The sequence below is a fragment of the Falco rusticolus genome, chromosome 2, assembly GCF_015220075.1.
Source record: "Falco rusticolus isolate bFalRus1 chromosome 2, bFalRus1.pri, whole genome shotgun sequence".
Taxonomy (NCBI): domain Eukaryota; kingdom Metazoa; phylum Chordata; class Aves; order Falconiformes; family Falconidae; genus Falco; species Falco rusticolus.
The window spans coordinates 70,105,534-70,119,325 of record NC_051188.1 but is presented as its reverse complement, the minus strand read 5'-3'; the positions used below and the strand labels follow the sequence as shown (position 1 = coordinate 70,119,325).

At 39.5% G+C, this 13,792-nt stretch overlaps 1 protein-coding gene across 1 annotated transcript in view; it reads right to left on the bottom strand.

The window, feature by feature from the left end:
* The window catches only part of TSGA10 (testis specific 10), a 28,308-nt gene extending 19,679 nt beyond the window's left edge, over positions 1 to 8,629 (bottom strand). The window contains exons 1-7 of the mRNA XM_037377922.1: positions 8,528 to 8,629; positions 6,293 to 6,502; positions 5,512 to 5,577; positions 3,995 to 4,195; positions 3,361 to 3,516; positions 2,846 to 3,019; positions 2,615 to 2,692 (exon numbers count right to left, since the gene is read on the bottom strand). Coding sequence (XP_037233819.1) covers positions 2,615 to 2,692; positions 2,846 to 3,019; positions 3,361 to 3,516; positions 3,995 to 4,195; positions 5,512 to 5,577; positions 6,293 to 6,502; positions 8,528 to 8,629 — 987 coding nt within the window. The remainder of the gene's footprint in view (positions 1 to 2,614; positions 2,693 to 2,845; positions 3,020 to 3,360; positions 3,517 to 3,994; positions 4,196 to 5,511; positions 5,578 to 6,292; positions 6,503 to 8,527) is intronic.
* Positions 8,630 to 13,792: the final 5,163 nt, after the last annotated feature.

Below are 13,792 nucleotides of genomic sequence, written 5' to 3'. Positions count from 1 at the left end.
TCCAGGTCTACTGAAGGTAGTTGGCAAAGACCTGCAACGTGATTTTCACGTCCTCTGAAGGACAATTTCCTGTCTTTCAGATCTCTGGGAATATTTGAATTCATTAGTGCAAATTTTAGGTTGGTAATTATGCCCAAGGGCAAAAATGTTTGATATTGATCAACATTAAAAGTTTGCAGTGCAAAATTATATAATAGAAAACATTAATATGAGTGTATGAAGGGACAAATCCCAGTTTGGGATACAACACTACCCATGATGGCTTTAGGGCTCTACTATGTTGTATAGCTATGCTGACAACCGGATAGAGAAATCACCGTAGAACACTTGCATAAAGCTCTATATGACCAAGTTACCACCATGAGGCCTTTAGATCTGTACCTAGACAAAGAACAGCTCCAAAACCTCTTGCACAGACTCCAGCAAAGCTAGTTTGAAATCTCCAGTTTAAAGGAAGATGTGTTTCTTTATTACAGGGGTCCTCAAACTACGGCCCGCAGCCAGACACACCCCCCCAGGGTCCTCAATCCGGCCCCCGGTATTTACAGAACCCCTCCACCCACCCCCCCGCCGGGGGTTCGGGGGGGAAACCAAGCAGCCACAGATGACTGCCTGCCTCTTCATCCATGCGCCGGCCCCCTGTATACAAAGTTTGAGGACCCCTGCTTTATTAAATGCTTAAACTTAACATTCAAAGAACTGTCCTTTCAAAATTACTTGAAATGGCTCTTGAGGTAAAAAAAATCTCTACCTCATCCCTCTTCTCATTTACTGATTCTTTCGGTACTAATTTTTGTGTTACTATAATCAAAAGTCATACCTCTAAAGAGCAAGTCAGTAAGGCTCTGGTACATAGTAACTTTTTCCATATTAATGCTATAAATTTCATATTGATGTACTGCCCTCAGAGGGTACCAAATGAACTCAAGAAATAAGATGATGTACCTAAAACAAGACTATTCCCAATATTCACTGCACATCATATGTCAAGCGTGTGATTAAAGCTAATTTACTACTCAGAGTACTCAGAGCTATTTAAGCCTACAGTGTATTCTTCATTACAGATGCACTCAGTGTACTATTATAGACCTTGGCACTACACTTACAAGCTTGGTAGGATTTAAAAGGCTGAAGGGGAAAAAGAAAATTAAATAGAATTTATAGTCACAAGATCTAGAAGAAAGATACACTCCAGAAATCAATGTTAATCTATTTAAAACTCGAGTTCTACCAAGACTGTAAATATATTGAAGATTTATATTGATTTTATTAATGTTTTCATTTTCTGTTTTAGCACCATATATTAGCAAACAATTGCACACACAAGTAACTTAAAACAGAACCGTACAATTACATCTGTTTTTGGAGCATCAGGTCTTAATAATATACAATCATAAGATAATTCACACTGGAATGGACTCTGGGAGGTCTCTAATCTAAACTCCTGCTCAAAGCAGGGCCAGCTCTGAGGTCAGGTTGCCTGGGACTTCGTCCAGTCCAGTCTTGAAAGTCTCCAACAATGCTGGGGACTGCTTGACTGTCCTTACGAGAAAGAAGTATTTCCTTGTGTGTTCAGCCTGAAACCTCCTCCTTTCGACTGATGCCCATTGTTTCTCATCCTTCCACCATGCACTGCTGTGAAAAGCCTGTTTCTGACTTCTTGATGAGCACTGGCAGGTAGGACTTGGGTCCTCCCTAAGCCACCTCTACCTCAGGTGGAACAAGCCCAGTTCCACTAGTCTCCTCTCATAGGGAAAGTTTTCCAGCCCTAAATATTGTGGGAGCTCTATATTAAACTCACTCCAGTTTGGTAATGTGTTTCTTGTACCATGGTGGCAAAACTGGATGCCACGTATTCCAGGTGTGGTCTAATGAGTGCTCAGTAAAGGGGGGCAATCACCTCCCTTGAGCTACAGGCTGTGTCCTGTTTATACAGCCTACAACACTCTTGCCCGCCTTTGCCACTAAGGCATACTACTGGGTCACGTACAGCTTGCTGTATACCAGGGCCTCCAGGGCCTGAATTTTCAGCAGAGCTGCTCCCAGACCCATTGGCTCCAACCTGTACTGGTGACAATGGCTCTTCTTCCCAAATTCAGAACTTGGCATTCATCCTTGTTGGACGTCATAAGGTTCCTGTTGTCCATTCTTCCTGCCTGTCTCAGTTGCTGGGGATGACAGCCCTGCTCTTAAGCATATCAACAGTTTTCCCTAATTTGGTGTCATCTGCAAGCTTTCTTTATGAGCCTGCAATTTTGTTGCCTCCTTCAGGTCACTGATAAAAACGTTAAACAGGACAGGCCTCAGAACAAACCCCCATGGTGCTCAATGTTAACAGTCTCCAAGCCAAATTAAATGCTACCTGGTAAGACTGACCATACTATCAATTTTTTCCCCATCTAGCTGCCCACCCATCCAGACCATAACATCCTAACCTGGATACAAGAACACTGTGGGTAACTCTCAAAAGCCTTGTTACAGTCTTGGTAAGTGACATCCACTGCCCTTAGCCCATTGTTTCCTGACAGAAAGTCAGGTTGGTCCTGCAGGATTAACCATGAACATTACCTGTATTACCACATTTACAATTCCAAAAATAATTATTTTCCCTTACATTTTGAATAGTAGTTTCTAGCTCTTCAGTTCTCTGTTCCAAATGAGCCTTTTCTTTAAACACAATCTCTTGGGAAATCTGTATCAAACAACAAAATCACATAAAACCAAGTCTGAACTCAACACAGACATGTAATGCCATTAACTCTCTGGATTAGAATGGAAATCTTTAGTCACCAATTACAGCACTAACTTTTCATGTTAAAATAACCTGGAGGGGGTGGAATCAAACCTTTAACTGCTCCCTGAGGCTGTCACGTTCTGTAGTCATCCTTCGGAAATCTGACAGTGCTGTATCCCTTTCTATCTCCACATGTCTTAACATAGCTTGAGCTGCCACAGCACATTTAGGAGTCCTAGAGCATTTGATAAATTCCGGACAAAGTTGGGAAATCTCTTCCTGTGCCTGTTTTTAAAAACAGCAGCATAACAGAAATGTGGAATAAAAAATGTAAAATATTACTGTGACAAATGGCTGGTAATGCAGAACATCCCAGAAACTGTGTAGTATCAAAGATGAAGTAGTAATTTGCGCGTATATTCTTTGATTCAGGGAAACACTCTTAACTCAGGACAGCACTCACAAACTTGTATTTAACTCTCAGAACCAAATTACAGAATTTCCATAACTTTTTTTTTTAAAACAAATGCTTTGCACTTTTTCTTTTTCACACAAAAACAAAAGTAGGATTTTTATCTTGTACATCATCTTATTTTAATTAACCATACAAATATAAACAAAATTACCTGTCCATAAAGACTGACAATGCTGTCTCTCTCAGCTGTTAAAACTTTGAAGTTACCATGAATTTCTGCCACATGGCGCTCATATTTTTTCAGCGTTGACTTAAGTTCTTCACGTTCTCTCCATATTTTCAAAACTTCTGGATCAGAACTCACTCCCTTTAAAGAATAAGGTGATAAGTTTAAAGCAGAGAAAAAAACCTTGATATGTTTTCTTCTTATATCTGATTTGGAAATTTCTATGAAAGATTTAATAAACCTTCAACCTAGTAACCTCCAGATAGTCAAGACCATACATACATATTATTTAGTACTAAAGTAGAGATATACATAACATTTGTAAAATACACTTTTATTTTGAGCAGCAAATGTCTACCACAAACGGTACTAACAATCATGTTAATAATTACTTAAAATTTAAGTAGTTGCCAGTAACCATTTCAAGTGATATACATGCATGCAATGTAAAGCAGCAGTTAAGTTCACATTATTGACCTGCTCCCATCTTATGCATCCTTCTATTTATAATCAATTAGTTTTTCTTCCTGGTACTTATGGCTTTGGTAGTTTAGCATAAGATAAACCAACATTCTAAAAAATGCATTCCTCCTCTTTCAAAGTGTTTTCCCAAGCTTACCTGGATAGGTGATTTTTTTGTTGACATGCTGCCACAAGTAGAAGTTTGCATAGGACTTGAAAATGCGTTTTTAAATACCTTCAGCAAATTCTCAGTCTGACATTTATAGTAGTCTCTGTCCTCTTCCAATGTCTTAATAAAGGCATCAAGCCTTGAAGGTGACCTCCGTTGCTTTACTTCAGCTTCTGTTTGTAGAATAACCTGCATGTGCAGAAATGAGAGAATTAATTCACCAAAATAGAATTTTTGTAACATTCTTTAACTTTTAACTTCTCAATGTCTGTATTTTCTCTTTTTTGTTATGTTGCAGGATATGTCTGAATGTCTTAAAATGGATCTAACAGGACAGAGAAGGACATAAAAGCTAAATGTTAATTAACCAGGAATATATCTGTTCAAAACTAAGGAGGACAACTAAGTAGATTTGTATTGGAGTATTTAATGAATTTTTAAATATGAAAGAAATTAGGTCACTATGTTTGCTTGAGATCCATGAAAGGTCTATTTTTGAAATGGAAATAAAGTAATGTGCAAATAAGTATATAGTTGAAATCCTAAAGTCATGTGTGAGCCTAAAACAGACTTTGGAGATGAACTGCAATGCCAAAGTTCAAAACTGCACACCAAATCCCTCTCCATTACAATCTATCTGTTGGTAGATGGACTCTTGAAAGTTTAAGCACCTAGGGAATACTAAACTCTGCAAATTTAGTATTATTTTTGTTAAAACACATGCAGAAGTAGGTGTTTAAAACCCTGAAAACTTATAATTACCTAAATCTCTCAGTAAATCTAGCTCTCAAATCTCAAGCTTTCTGGCTGAAGGATCAAAATCTGTCCAAGAAAATTGAGCAGCAAACTCTACGTGGTCAGAGTGTTTTTTTTCCCAGAGCTGGGTTCTTTGCAGGATTGTGGCATAAGCTCAAATATCATATACAGGAAAGAAAAAAAAAAAAAACCAAAACAACAAAACCCAAACTACAACCATCCCACTCCTCTGAAATTTGAGACAAATATTTAAATTACAGTACAAAATTATTGTCTTGAACACATTAAAAAATTCCCTCTAAATTTATAGTTGAAGCAAGTGAATGAGTTAGATTTACCACTGGCAAATATTTCTACAATTACAACATTGTGTAAATTTCAAAATATTCCAATAGTATCATAACACATTAAGGAAGACAGAATACCAAGAGACAATTTTTAAAGAAAAAAAATGTTACTTCTGTTTTGCAAGGTATTCAGAACAGTCATATGCAATTTTGTAAAAAAAAAAAATATTAAGATTGTCAAAAGCAAAATCATTACAGGCTAGCTGCAAAATATAAACAGATACCCATCCATCTAGAGACAGAAAACTACAAATGAAAACAGACATGTTTATCCATTCCATAACTTGTCTGTTATCAGTGAAAACAAAGCAAGTGAAATTCACTTATACAAGTATTTAATTTCATGTGGAAATGACCTGATTTCATAGCTACATATATACTAAGGATACATGTTTAACTCACAGATTTCAGTGTTTTCACCGTGTGTTCCAGCTTCTTTATCTTGTTCTGCTGCTGTTGAACTTGAATCTACCATAAAAAATGAGAGCAAGAGATGCATTAGTTTTGGATAATCATTAGTGCAAATCCAGCATTTTAACTCAACTATTCTAGTCAATTTTGTGTATGTTTTCCAGTTTGACTAGGCTGAAAACATACTATTTAGTAACAATAAACTTAATCTAGAAGGGAATTCGTTAGAAGTTTTATCTTCAGATGCAGTACAGGATTAGGAAAAACTGTAACAGTTGAGTTACTGTCAGGTGAATGAATGAAAAAGGAAGCATGGAACACTTTTCCCAGAACTGTCTTACTGAGAAACTTTGGAAAACAGGGACAGTTTGACTATACCTATGGGCTAAAGAAATATGTATGTAGCTACACTAACGGCAAACAAAGAATATGCTTTCTCTCATCTCACCACTACTACTAAATCACATAATTGCACGTGCATAGAACGCAATTTTCCATTATCCTGGAAAATCAAAACCAGTTTTCACTGAAACCACATTCTTTCCAACTGCAAGCATGATTTTAATCCTTGCATCATTCTACACCTGAAAAATAACATACTGCCAGCACCTACTGCTCTTCCGTCCCTGCAAATATACTTCAAAGCAGAGATGAAAGCTAGAAATTCAGACCAAAAGGCAAAAAAAGAAAACCAACCCCAAAACAGTTGCCAGAATATTAGCAAACAACATTAAAATATCACTGCACAATATTCATTCTAATAAGAAGATACCTTTGCTTCCTCAAGCTCCTTATCAGCAGTATTCAATAGCAATTCTTTTTCCAGCTGCTCAGATAGTTTGCCAATTACAGCCAGTTCTTTATACAGACGATCACTTTTACAAGTGAACCTATCCACTTGATTTTCCACCACTTGCTTGTTATCAAGAAGTTGTATGACATGCTTCCTTAGCTCGTGGTTTATCTTCTTCAGATCTTCAGTCTGTGAGGATAAGGAGGAAGTGTTTTACTTAATCTTCAAGGATTTGCGGAGAGTATTTCATAATAAGAAGCAATTTATGCTTAAAAAACCCACTAGTATACATTATTCACAAATTAAGAATAGGCACACCACTAGCACCATTTTGAACAGAAATTTTTAAGGGTTCTGGTCAATGGAGAATCTGATCCTTAACCTTTAAGTCAAAAACTTTCTCAAACTGTCAAACTACAGTTATACTACTGTAAGAGGAAATACCTCTCTTGGCCTAGCCTCAAGCTTCCAACAGTTACTATGGTTCTGTTAGATTTTAGGAATGCCTTCAATCACCCTCTCTGACTTGGGCTCGTATCCCTTACACATACTTCATAAAGGCCAGCAGAAATGTAGCAAATGAATTATTAAATTGAATTCATCAATAAAATATAAAATAATAAATAAAAATATATAATATAAATCTATATCATAATATAAAATAACATCAAAATGTTAACAATTTCCCTGAAATAATGTCTTTTTAGAAAAATACTATATGGCCTTTTTGTAAGAATCCAGAAGTTGCTAACTATTTTGGCACTAGCAACTTATTGTAACATCTCAGTCTGTAGGACCATTACTGCCTCACACAGCTTTCCAATTTTCTGAGTTCTCAGATTTCCAAAATCCCAGCCCAATCAAGATATGGATACAGTGTGATGCAGAAACTCCATTGCTTGCACACACCGATTCCGTAATGCATGAGGAATCAGTATCACTGAATACTGAATTCTGTGATGTTCACTTGATTCTAACAGTCAGAGAATTTTCTCCAGCCACTACTAGCGGTGCACAAAAATACATTTTGAATTATTTAGGAAGACCTGAAAGATGCTTTGTGGCAAAAAGCATTCTGGGTGGGCTCCGTCCTGTGACATTCTGTAGTAGTTAATTTTGCCACTTCTTCTGTTCTAAGGGTATATAAATATATTAGGAGAGTCAGTGAAAAAATTATGACTTTATTGTCATTGTCATTTTATTTTTATGTTTTCATCAAGCCTGAGTGAGCAAGTGCTACTGAATTAATAACAATTAATAACAAATACTCATCGCCATAAAAAAAATCATAAAGCACAACCAACCATCGCTAATGACGGCTTGTTGCAGCAACATAAACCAGGGAGGAGAAAGCTACCATTTAATTTGCTAGGCACAGAAGGATGCAGAAACACATCTTTTTGTATTTCAGCTACATCAAAATAGAGGAAATACATGATACTAAGAAACACGGGCATAACTTAGGAATTACCTCTATTTATCAGCATCCTCTCAAATATATAGCACAGCCAGAAACATTTGTAAGTGTTCAAATTTTGTTCAGTTCAGCTGAATGTAGGGATATTAAGGTAGTTATCATCAACGCACACTACTGTCACGTTTTCTTACAAAACCTCAAACACTTTGAAATACAAGAAGGAAGAGAAAGACAGAGTGCTCTTCTGGCAGCTTTCTCAAAATAACTATGATAGAGTTGCTGGAATGAATCCCTCAGTGAAAGATGAATGAGCTGCAGTGAGAGAGGGTGGGTGGATGGCAAGCACACCAGTGCCTCACAGCACTGTTCAGTGCCCGACAGTCTGCTCTTGTTACAACACAGGATATAGCCCACGGGTCTAACAGCAGAATATGAACATCAATTACCCGCCAGCAGGAAGTTATCACCACCAGCACAACCACAACAGTTTCTCTCCATGCCCAGATTCAAGAATTTCAAGGAAACCTAGGGCAGCTGGTTTGATGAGCAATTTCCCTACCACATTCAGCCTCATCTGAATCAAATCTCTGCCACTGATCATCAGTCTGACCATCAGCCTCAAGGTGTTTTTAAGCACCAGTGTAAGTGATAATTTTGTTCAGGAGTAAGCTGACTTAATTTTGGGTACCTACAAAGAGGCATTGCTAGAAAGTGATTCCTGTGATCAAATTTAGGCACGCATCCTGAAATTAAACATGCCCTAGGAGTACCTCTGACAATAAAGACAGCCTAGATACCTCTATTACAGCCATCATCACCACTGACTTGCCAATTAGATGAGGTGAATGCCATCCTAGCATTCTGTTCTCTTTGGAAGAGGCACTCACAACTTTCTCCATATAATATGCATTGCCCTAGTCTTTCCAGAAAGGGAAGAGAACAGATCAGAGTAACCTTCAAGGTACCTTCAGCAGCTGGCTGAGCATTGTAGTAATTGCTAGGCCCTTGGATTTTTGTTATCTCTAAGAAAATATATGGTTTTAAGTATCTGTCGTTTCTGCAACATGGCAAAGCAAGAACTTTAAATCATGGTTAATAGTTTAGTGAGGAATGGAGTCTGCGCAGAGACAAGAAGTAAAAAGTTCACGGGAGGAAGACTCACGATCTTCATCCTGAAGACCCCCAGATGACCACTCCTCAAGGATATTGTGCAGGCGCGAGATATGTAAATGAGTCCCCAGAAGTGTAATGAATATCTAAAAGATTTCCCAGAAAATGAATGAATAGGTATGAATAGCCTGTATAAAGAAGGGACTGAAAAGTCCCCTAGGTGCGCATGATTTTGGTGGAGCAATCCCCCATGCACCCAGCGCTGCCGAATAAAGATATCCTCAGCTCACAAATTGGTAATTGATTCTTTAAATCAGCATCAAGGACTCAAATTTACAGATAGAGTACATAGTATTTGCTCACTCACAATACCACTTCTTCCTCAACTTGTGAAAGAGCACTTTTTGAAAAACATAGTAACAGTTATATATCCTAACATAACTATTATTTATGCTTGCTGTAAAGTGTTAGGACTGAACTACTTCTTTGGACACATTTTACCACCGTCCTCTGAACTGTGATAAATGCAGCATCGGCCTTGCCAGCGGGATGGCACCTCACACGAGGCCGCTCTGAACATCACGCAGCCCCACGGACACCTGCAGCACGCCTTGTAGCGTGACCAAACGAATTCAGACTTAGTAAATTTTTTGGACTGATGAAGTCCCCAGAACTGTTTCAAGATCCATGTATGTCGGAGATGAACCATTTAAGATGCCCTTTCCCCCTGCTCTCCACAGCACACACGGCAACAGTACCTGGCATGCCCGCAGTCCCGGCCGCCGCCCCGGCCGCTCGGCGCACACCCCACCCCAGCGAGGCCCCGCCGCTCTCTACCTTGGGGTGACGCTCCGCTCTGCCCCTCCGGCGCCCCGGAGAGCGCCGGGCGCTCATAGCAGCTGCTGGGGCCCAGTGAGGCACCCACAGGCCCCGACGACTGCCGCCCTCCGCGTTCACGGGCGCCGGCCAACGGGGGCGGGGCAGGGCGGGGCAGGGCGGGGACCGCTGCGCCCCACCGGTTTCCCGCCCCTGTCTCCACAGGCCCGGGGGCGGCCCGCGGCCCTCGGAGGCACGAGCCCACGCTGGGGCGAAGCTTCTCCACACCTGAGGTGGGAGGTGGTTCGTCTCCCCTCAGGTAGTCGAGTGAAAGCCGTGGCTGGGCTGGATGGTTGTGAGGAGCCGTAGAAACCGCAACTCCAGCTCCCCCCCGAAGGAACAGCTATCCACAGCCACGACGTTCGTGGAGTACTGCCCTTCCCCCTGGGGCTGTCCCATTTCCCTGAGCTGGGAGTGCTGCTGGCAGAAGCCAAGCAGCTGTGATGGATGTACCAGCTTCTGGCGTGGTACCAGCCCAGCACTCACCTAAGCAGCGTCTGTAGCGCGTGGGCAGTCTCCACGCTTTTATTTGCTTGATCTTGCTTTCAAAGATGACTATAAAACCTGTTGTCCTTACAGGTCTGTATGACCAGAATGGATACAATGCTGTAGTTACTTCATATACCTTTGTTCCAATGTATAAAAAACTAACTCATCCTTTGTTCCAGCACATGAAAAAACGTTTAGGTTGAGGTCAGCTATGTGTTTGGGGCCAGCTACTGTTCTTGTATGTAGCTGCTCACCATACATGGAAGTGTTTACTTTCACCAAGGAATGTGTTAAGTGGTAAGAGAGGGTCTGCAGCAGAAAAACCAGGCTGAGCTGGTTCTTCGGTTTGTAAAAGGGTGCCAAGTAAGGGATGTGTGTAAGAACCCAGTGGGTCATGGGGCAAAACACAGAATGAAGAGCAGTGAAGAGAAGCTAACAACTACCAGACCATCAGGCGGCCACCTGGAGGCATAACTGCACAAGCGTAAAACAGACATGATAATATTAACGAAGCCCCTGAGAAGACTCATACATACACAGATAATTTCTGGAAATGTTACGAATATATATAGGTATGTAACATAAAACTGGACCCCACAAAATAGTTGGGGATGCACGTTAGGTGGAGGGATCCCCCGTGCATCCAGCACCGCAATAAATAATGCGTGCTTCTTAATACTATGTTGGTGTTAAGGAGTTTTATGCCCGATTTTCAGTGACAAAATGCTAGAGGCAAAATCAAATGAGAGGTTAGAAATAATCCTAAAAAATCGTTTTAAATTATGTACTGTAATATCTTGTATGAAATTGTCAGTAAAACCCCTTTTCCATTAATTCTGATATAAATATTTACAAGCACTGCTCTTCATAGAAATTTTAATTATTTCTCTACTTGGTTTCATCCTGAGACATTTTTGAGTAAGTCTTACCTATGAAAATTAAACTGCAAGGTATCAGGTTTATGACATAGCATAGTTCTTCAATAAACATTACTAAACTCAAGGATAGGTGCTCATATTTCTTTTTGCTTTTAAGTACAAATGAATATTGAATGACTGGTTGCTGCTATATCTTTTTGAATGGCTTTTTTGCTGGCAGAGGGGAGCTAAGCCAAGGGTCTCCTCAAGCGACATAATGTTCTCTCCAGGCCTCGACAAAGACAACGACTTCCTCAAATAAAAGTTCAGTTCTTCATAGTTATTTGGGGATGGAAAGGGCGAGGTGGATATCACATCACAGATTGACATACACATCAATACCTCCCATTGTTGGTTCGAATGGAATTCTTTGGCTTTAAAGTACTCAACTACCTTTAATTTAAACCTCCCTGGGACTATCCACACACGTGCAGCATAGGCCTCACACACCCCCACCACCCACCACCACCACCCCTGGATTAATCCAAAAGTCTCACAGAAAGACAGGGAAAGGCAGTGAAAACAATGCTTACAGGTCAGTCCAGCCCCAGGAGAGAAGATGGGTATTGTAAAACTGCCAGAGCTGATCACCCGGGACAGACAGTGAGCTCAGCTGAACACCTCACCTGAAACCTCATTAGGTTCCTCTCTTTCAGAAACTAATAACCAGGGAGATAATTTTACGGATGAAAACTCCAACGACGACTATACAATGTCGCTGGCTTGACAAGAATAAAACAAAATAGGTAAGACTTAATCTCGTGAAAATAGCTTTCCTTTAATTAAACCTTATCTTCTATCCAAACCCCATCTAATTCACATATGTATTTGTAAGATATATGTGCCATCTGTATATAATACAATATTACCTGTATTAGGATAAATATTTCCTTTAAAATTATACTTTTCTTGAAAGTGTCAAGCATTAGCTTCACACGTATGATAAACCCCAGTCTGAACTCATTCCTGCTTTTTAATGTTTTTTAAAGGACTAACATAGTCTCTCATTTACAAACATTTTAAAGTTAAAAACATCAAGGCATTACAAGTCTAAGTACACTTTTTGCTATTCCACTAACAAAATCATATGAAAGAAATTACTTCTCTTGTTTTCTCATACCCCAAGGCAGTTCTTATTTACAGCACCTCCAGCTATACATCTCTTCTTGGAATAGCACAGAGACAAGAGAACTGGTGCCTTTGAAGGAAGCAATGTGAGAAGAGTATGGAGGCCCTGTGGATCCCATGACTCCTCTTGCCTGCTCATGCCGGGCATGGATATAAAGTCTTTGAAAGAGGCTGCTTTAAGCAGTCCCAAAGTCAAGCTGAGAAACTAGAGGAAAAAAAATGTACTCTCTTCCCTGTTAGCCATTCACACAACTTTATATCCTGGAGGCTGTGCCAGTTTTTTGGCAAGCTGCCACTATTGAGCACTCCTGGATAGAGCTCACCTTTTTGTGGATTACAGTAATACCTCTGAAATATGATCCCCACCCAAAGACCGGGAAGAAATTGGAGGATTTTACCTTCTGGAAAAAGAGAAAGAGTCTTTCTCTATTCCTCTCCCCATCCTGGATTTCTTCTAAGCCTTACTTTTCAATTTTGGTATGGTGGAAATCATCAGGGAAGACTCTTCATTATCATGTTTATCTCCCAGAAACGTGAAAAGAACATTGCAGGTTTTCATAACTTTACTAAAATTATTCTTCATGAAAATTCATTTTAGAAGTGAAATTACATATTTTTAATTGGTTTTGTTCTGGTATGTCTATAGTTTTCTCTAAGTGACATATGGTGAGTTCTCTTGTATGTTAATGCTGGTTAATGTTGTGCAGAGCAGCTGCTTTGCTTTTTGCGTACCAAAGAAAGCTTTGTTGATCAAAGAAAGAATGAAAATAATACACAGGATTGTTTTCAAAAGGAAAAATAATAATTGTGCTGTATTTTGCAGATACGTGATTTAAACAACAGTAATTAAGACCTAAGAAATTTTAAGAGTCCACATAGAAGATGGCATTAGTACAGATTTGCACTACCACTATTATATTAACTTCACCCTCCAAATCTTGCAGTTTCTGACATAATGCAGTCCTCACTAGACTGAGTGAAGAGATAAATAAATTATAAATATATAATTTTTGCTTATTGCCAAATACTCCTAATTATCTTCTTGGGTTTGTCTTCAACAATACATACTTTTCCAGAAGAGTGGCTATTGTTGCATGTGTGTTTTATCCTTCAGCATATCAGAAACAGGCCCAAGACATTTTTACCTGTCCACATAGTATTCTGCACACTGTACATTTTTTAGCAAATTCTGGTTCTAATTAAGGGAACAGAGACTTGCCTTGTTTAGGCCTAGTTTTCAACTAGAAAAACGGGGATTGTAACAGCTCACAGTATGTTTTCAGTGACATCCCGTGGCAAAACGACACATTGCAAATTTCAAGTCAAGTGCCAAAATGGAAACAAATGGTCCCATATTTTGTTCGGTTTTTAGTAACATCAGAAGTCCCACAAGATGCATTCACTTCCTCTGACCAGCACTAAAGTGTCCAGGTTCACTTCTGCGTTTTGCCAACTGCCTCAAAAAGTTGATTTTCCAGTATTCAGAACGCTAAATCACTACATTTTTATGGCACAATGAAGTCCACATACTTTTTACCCTAT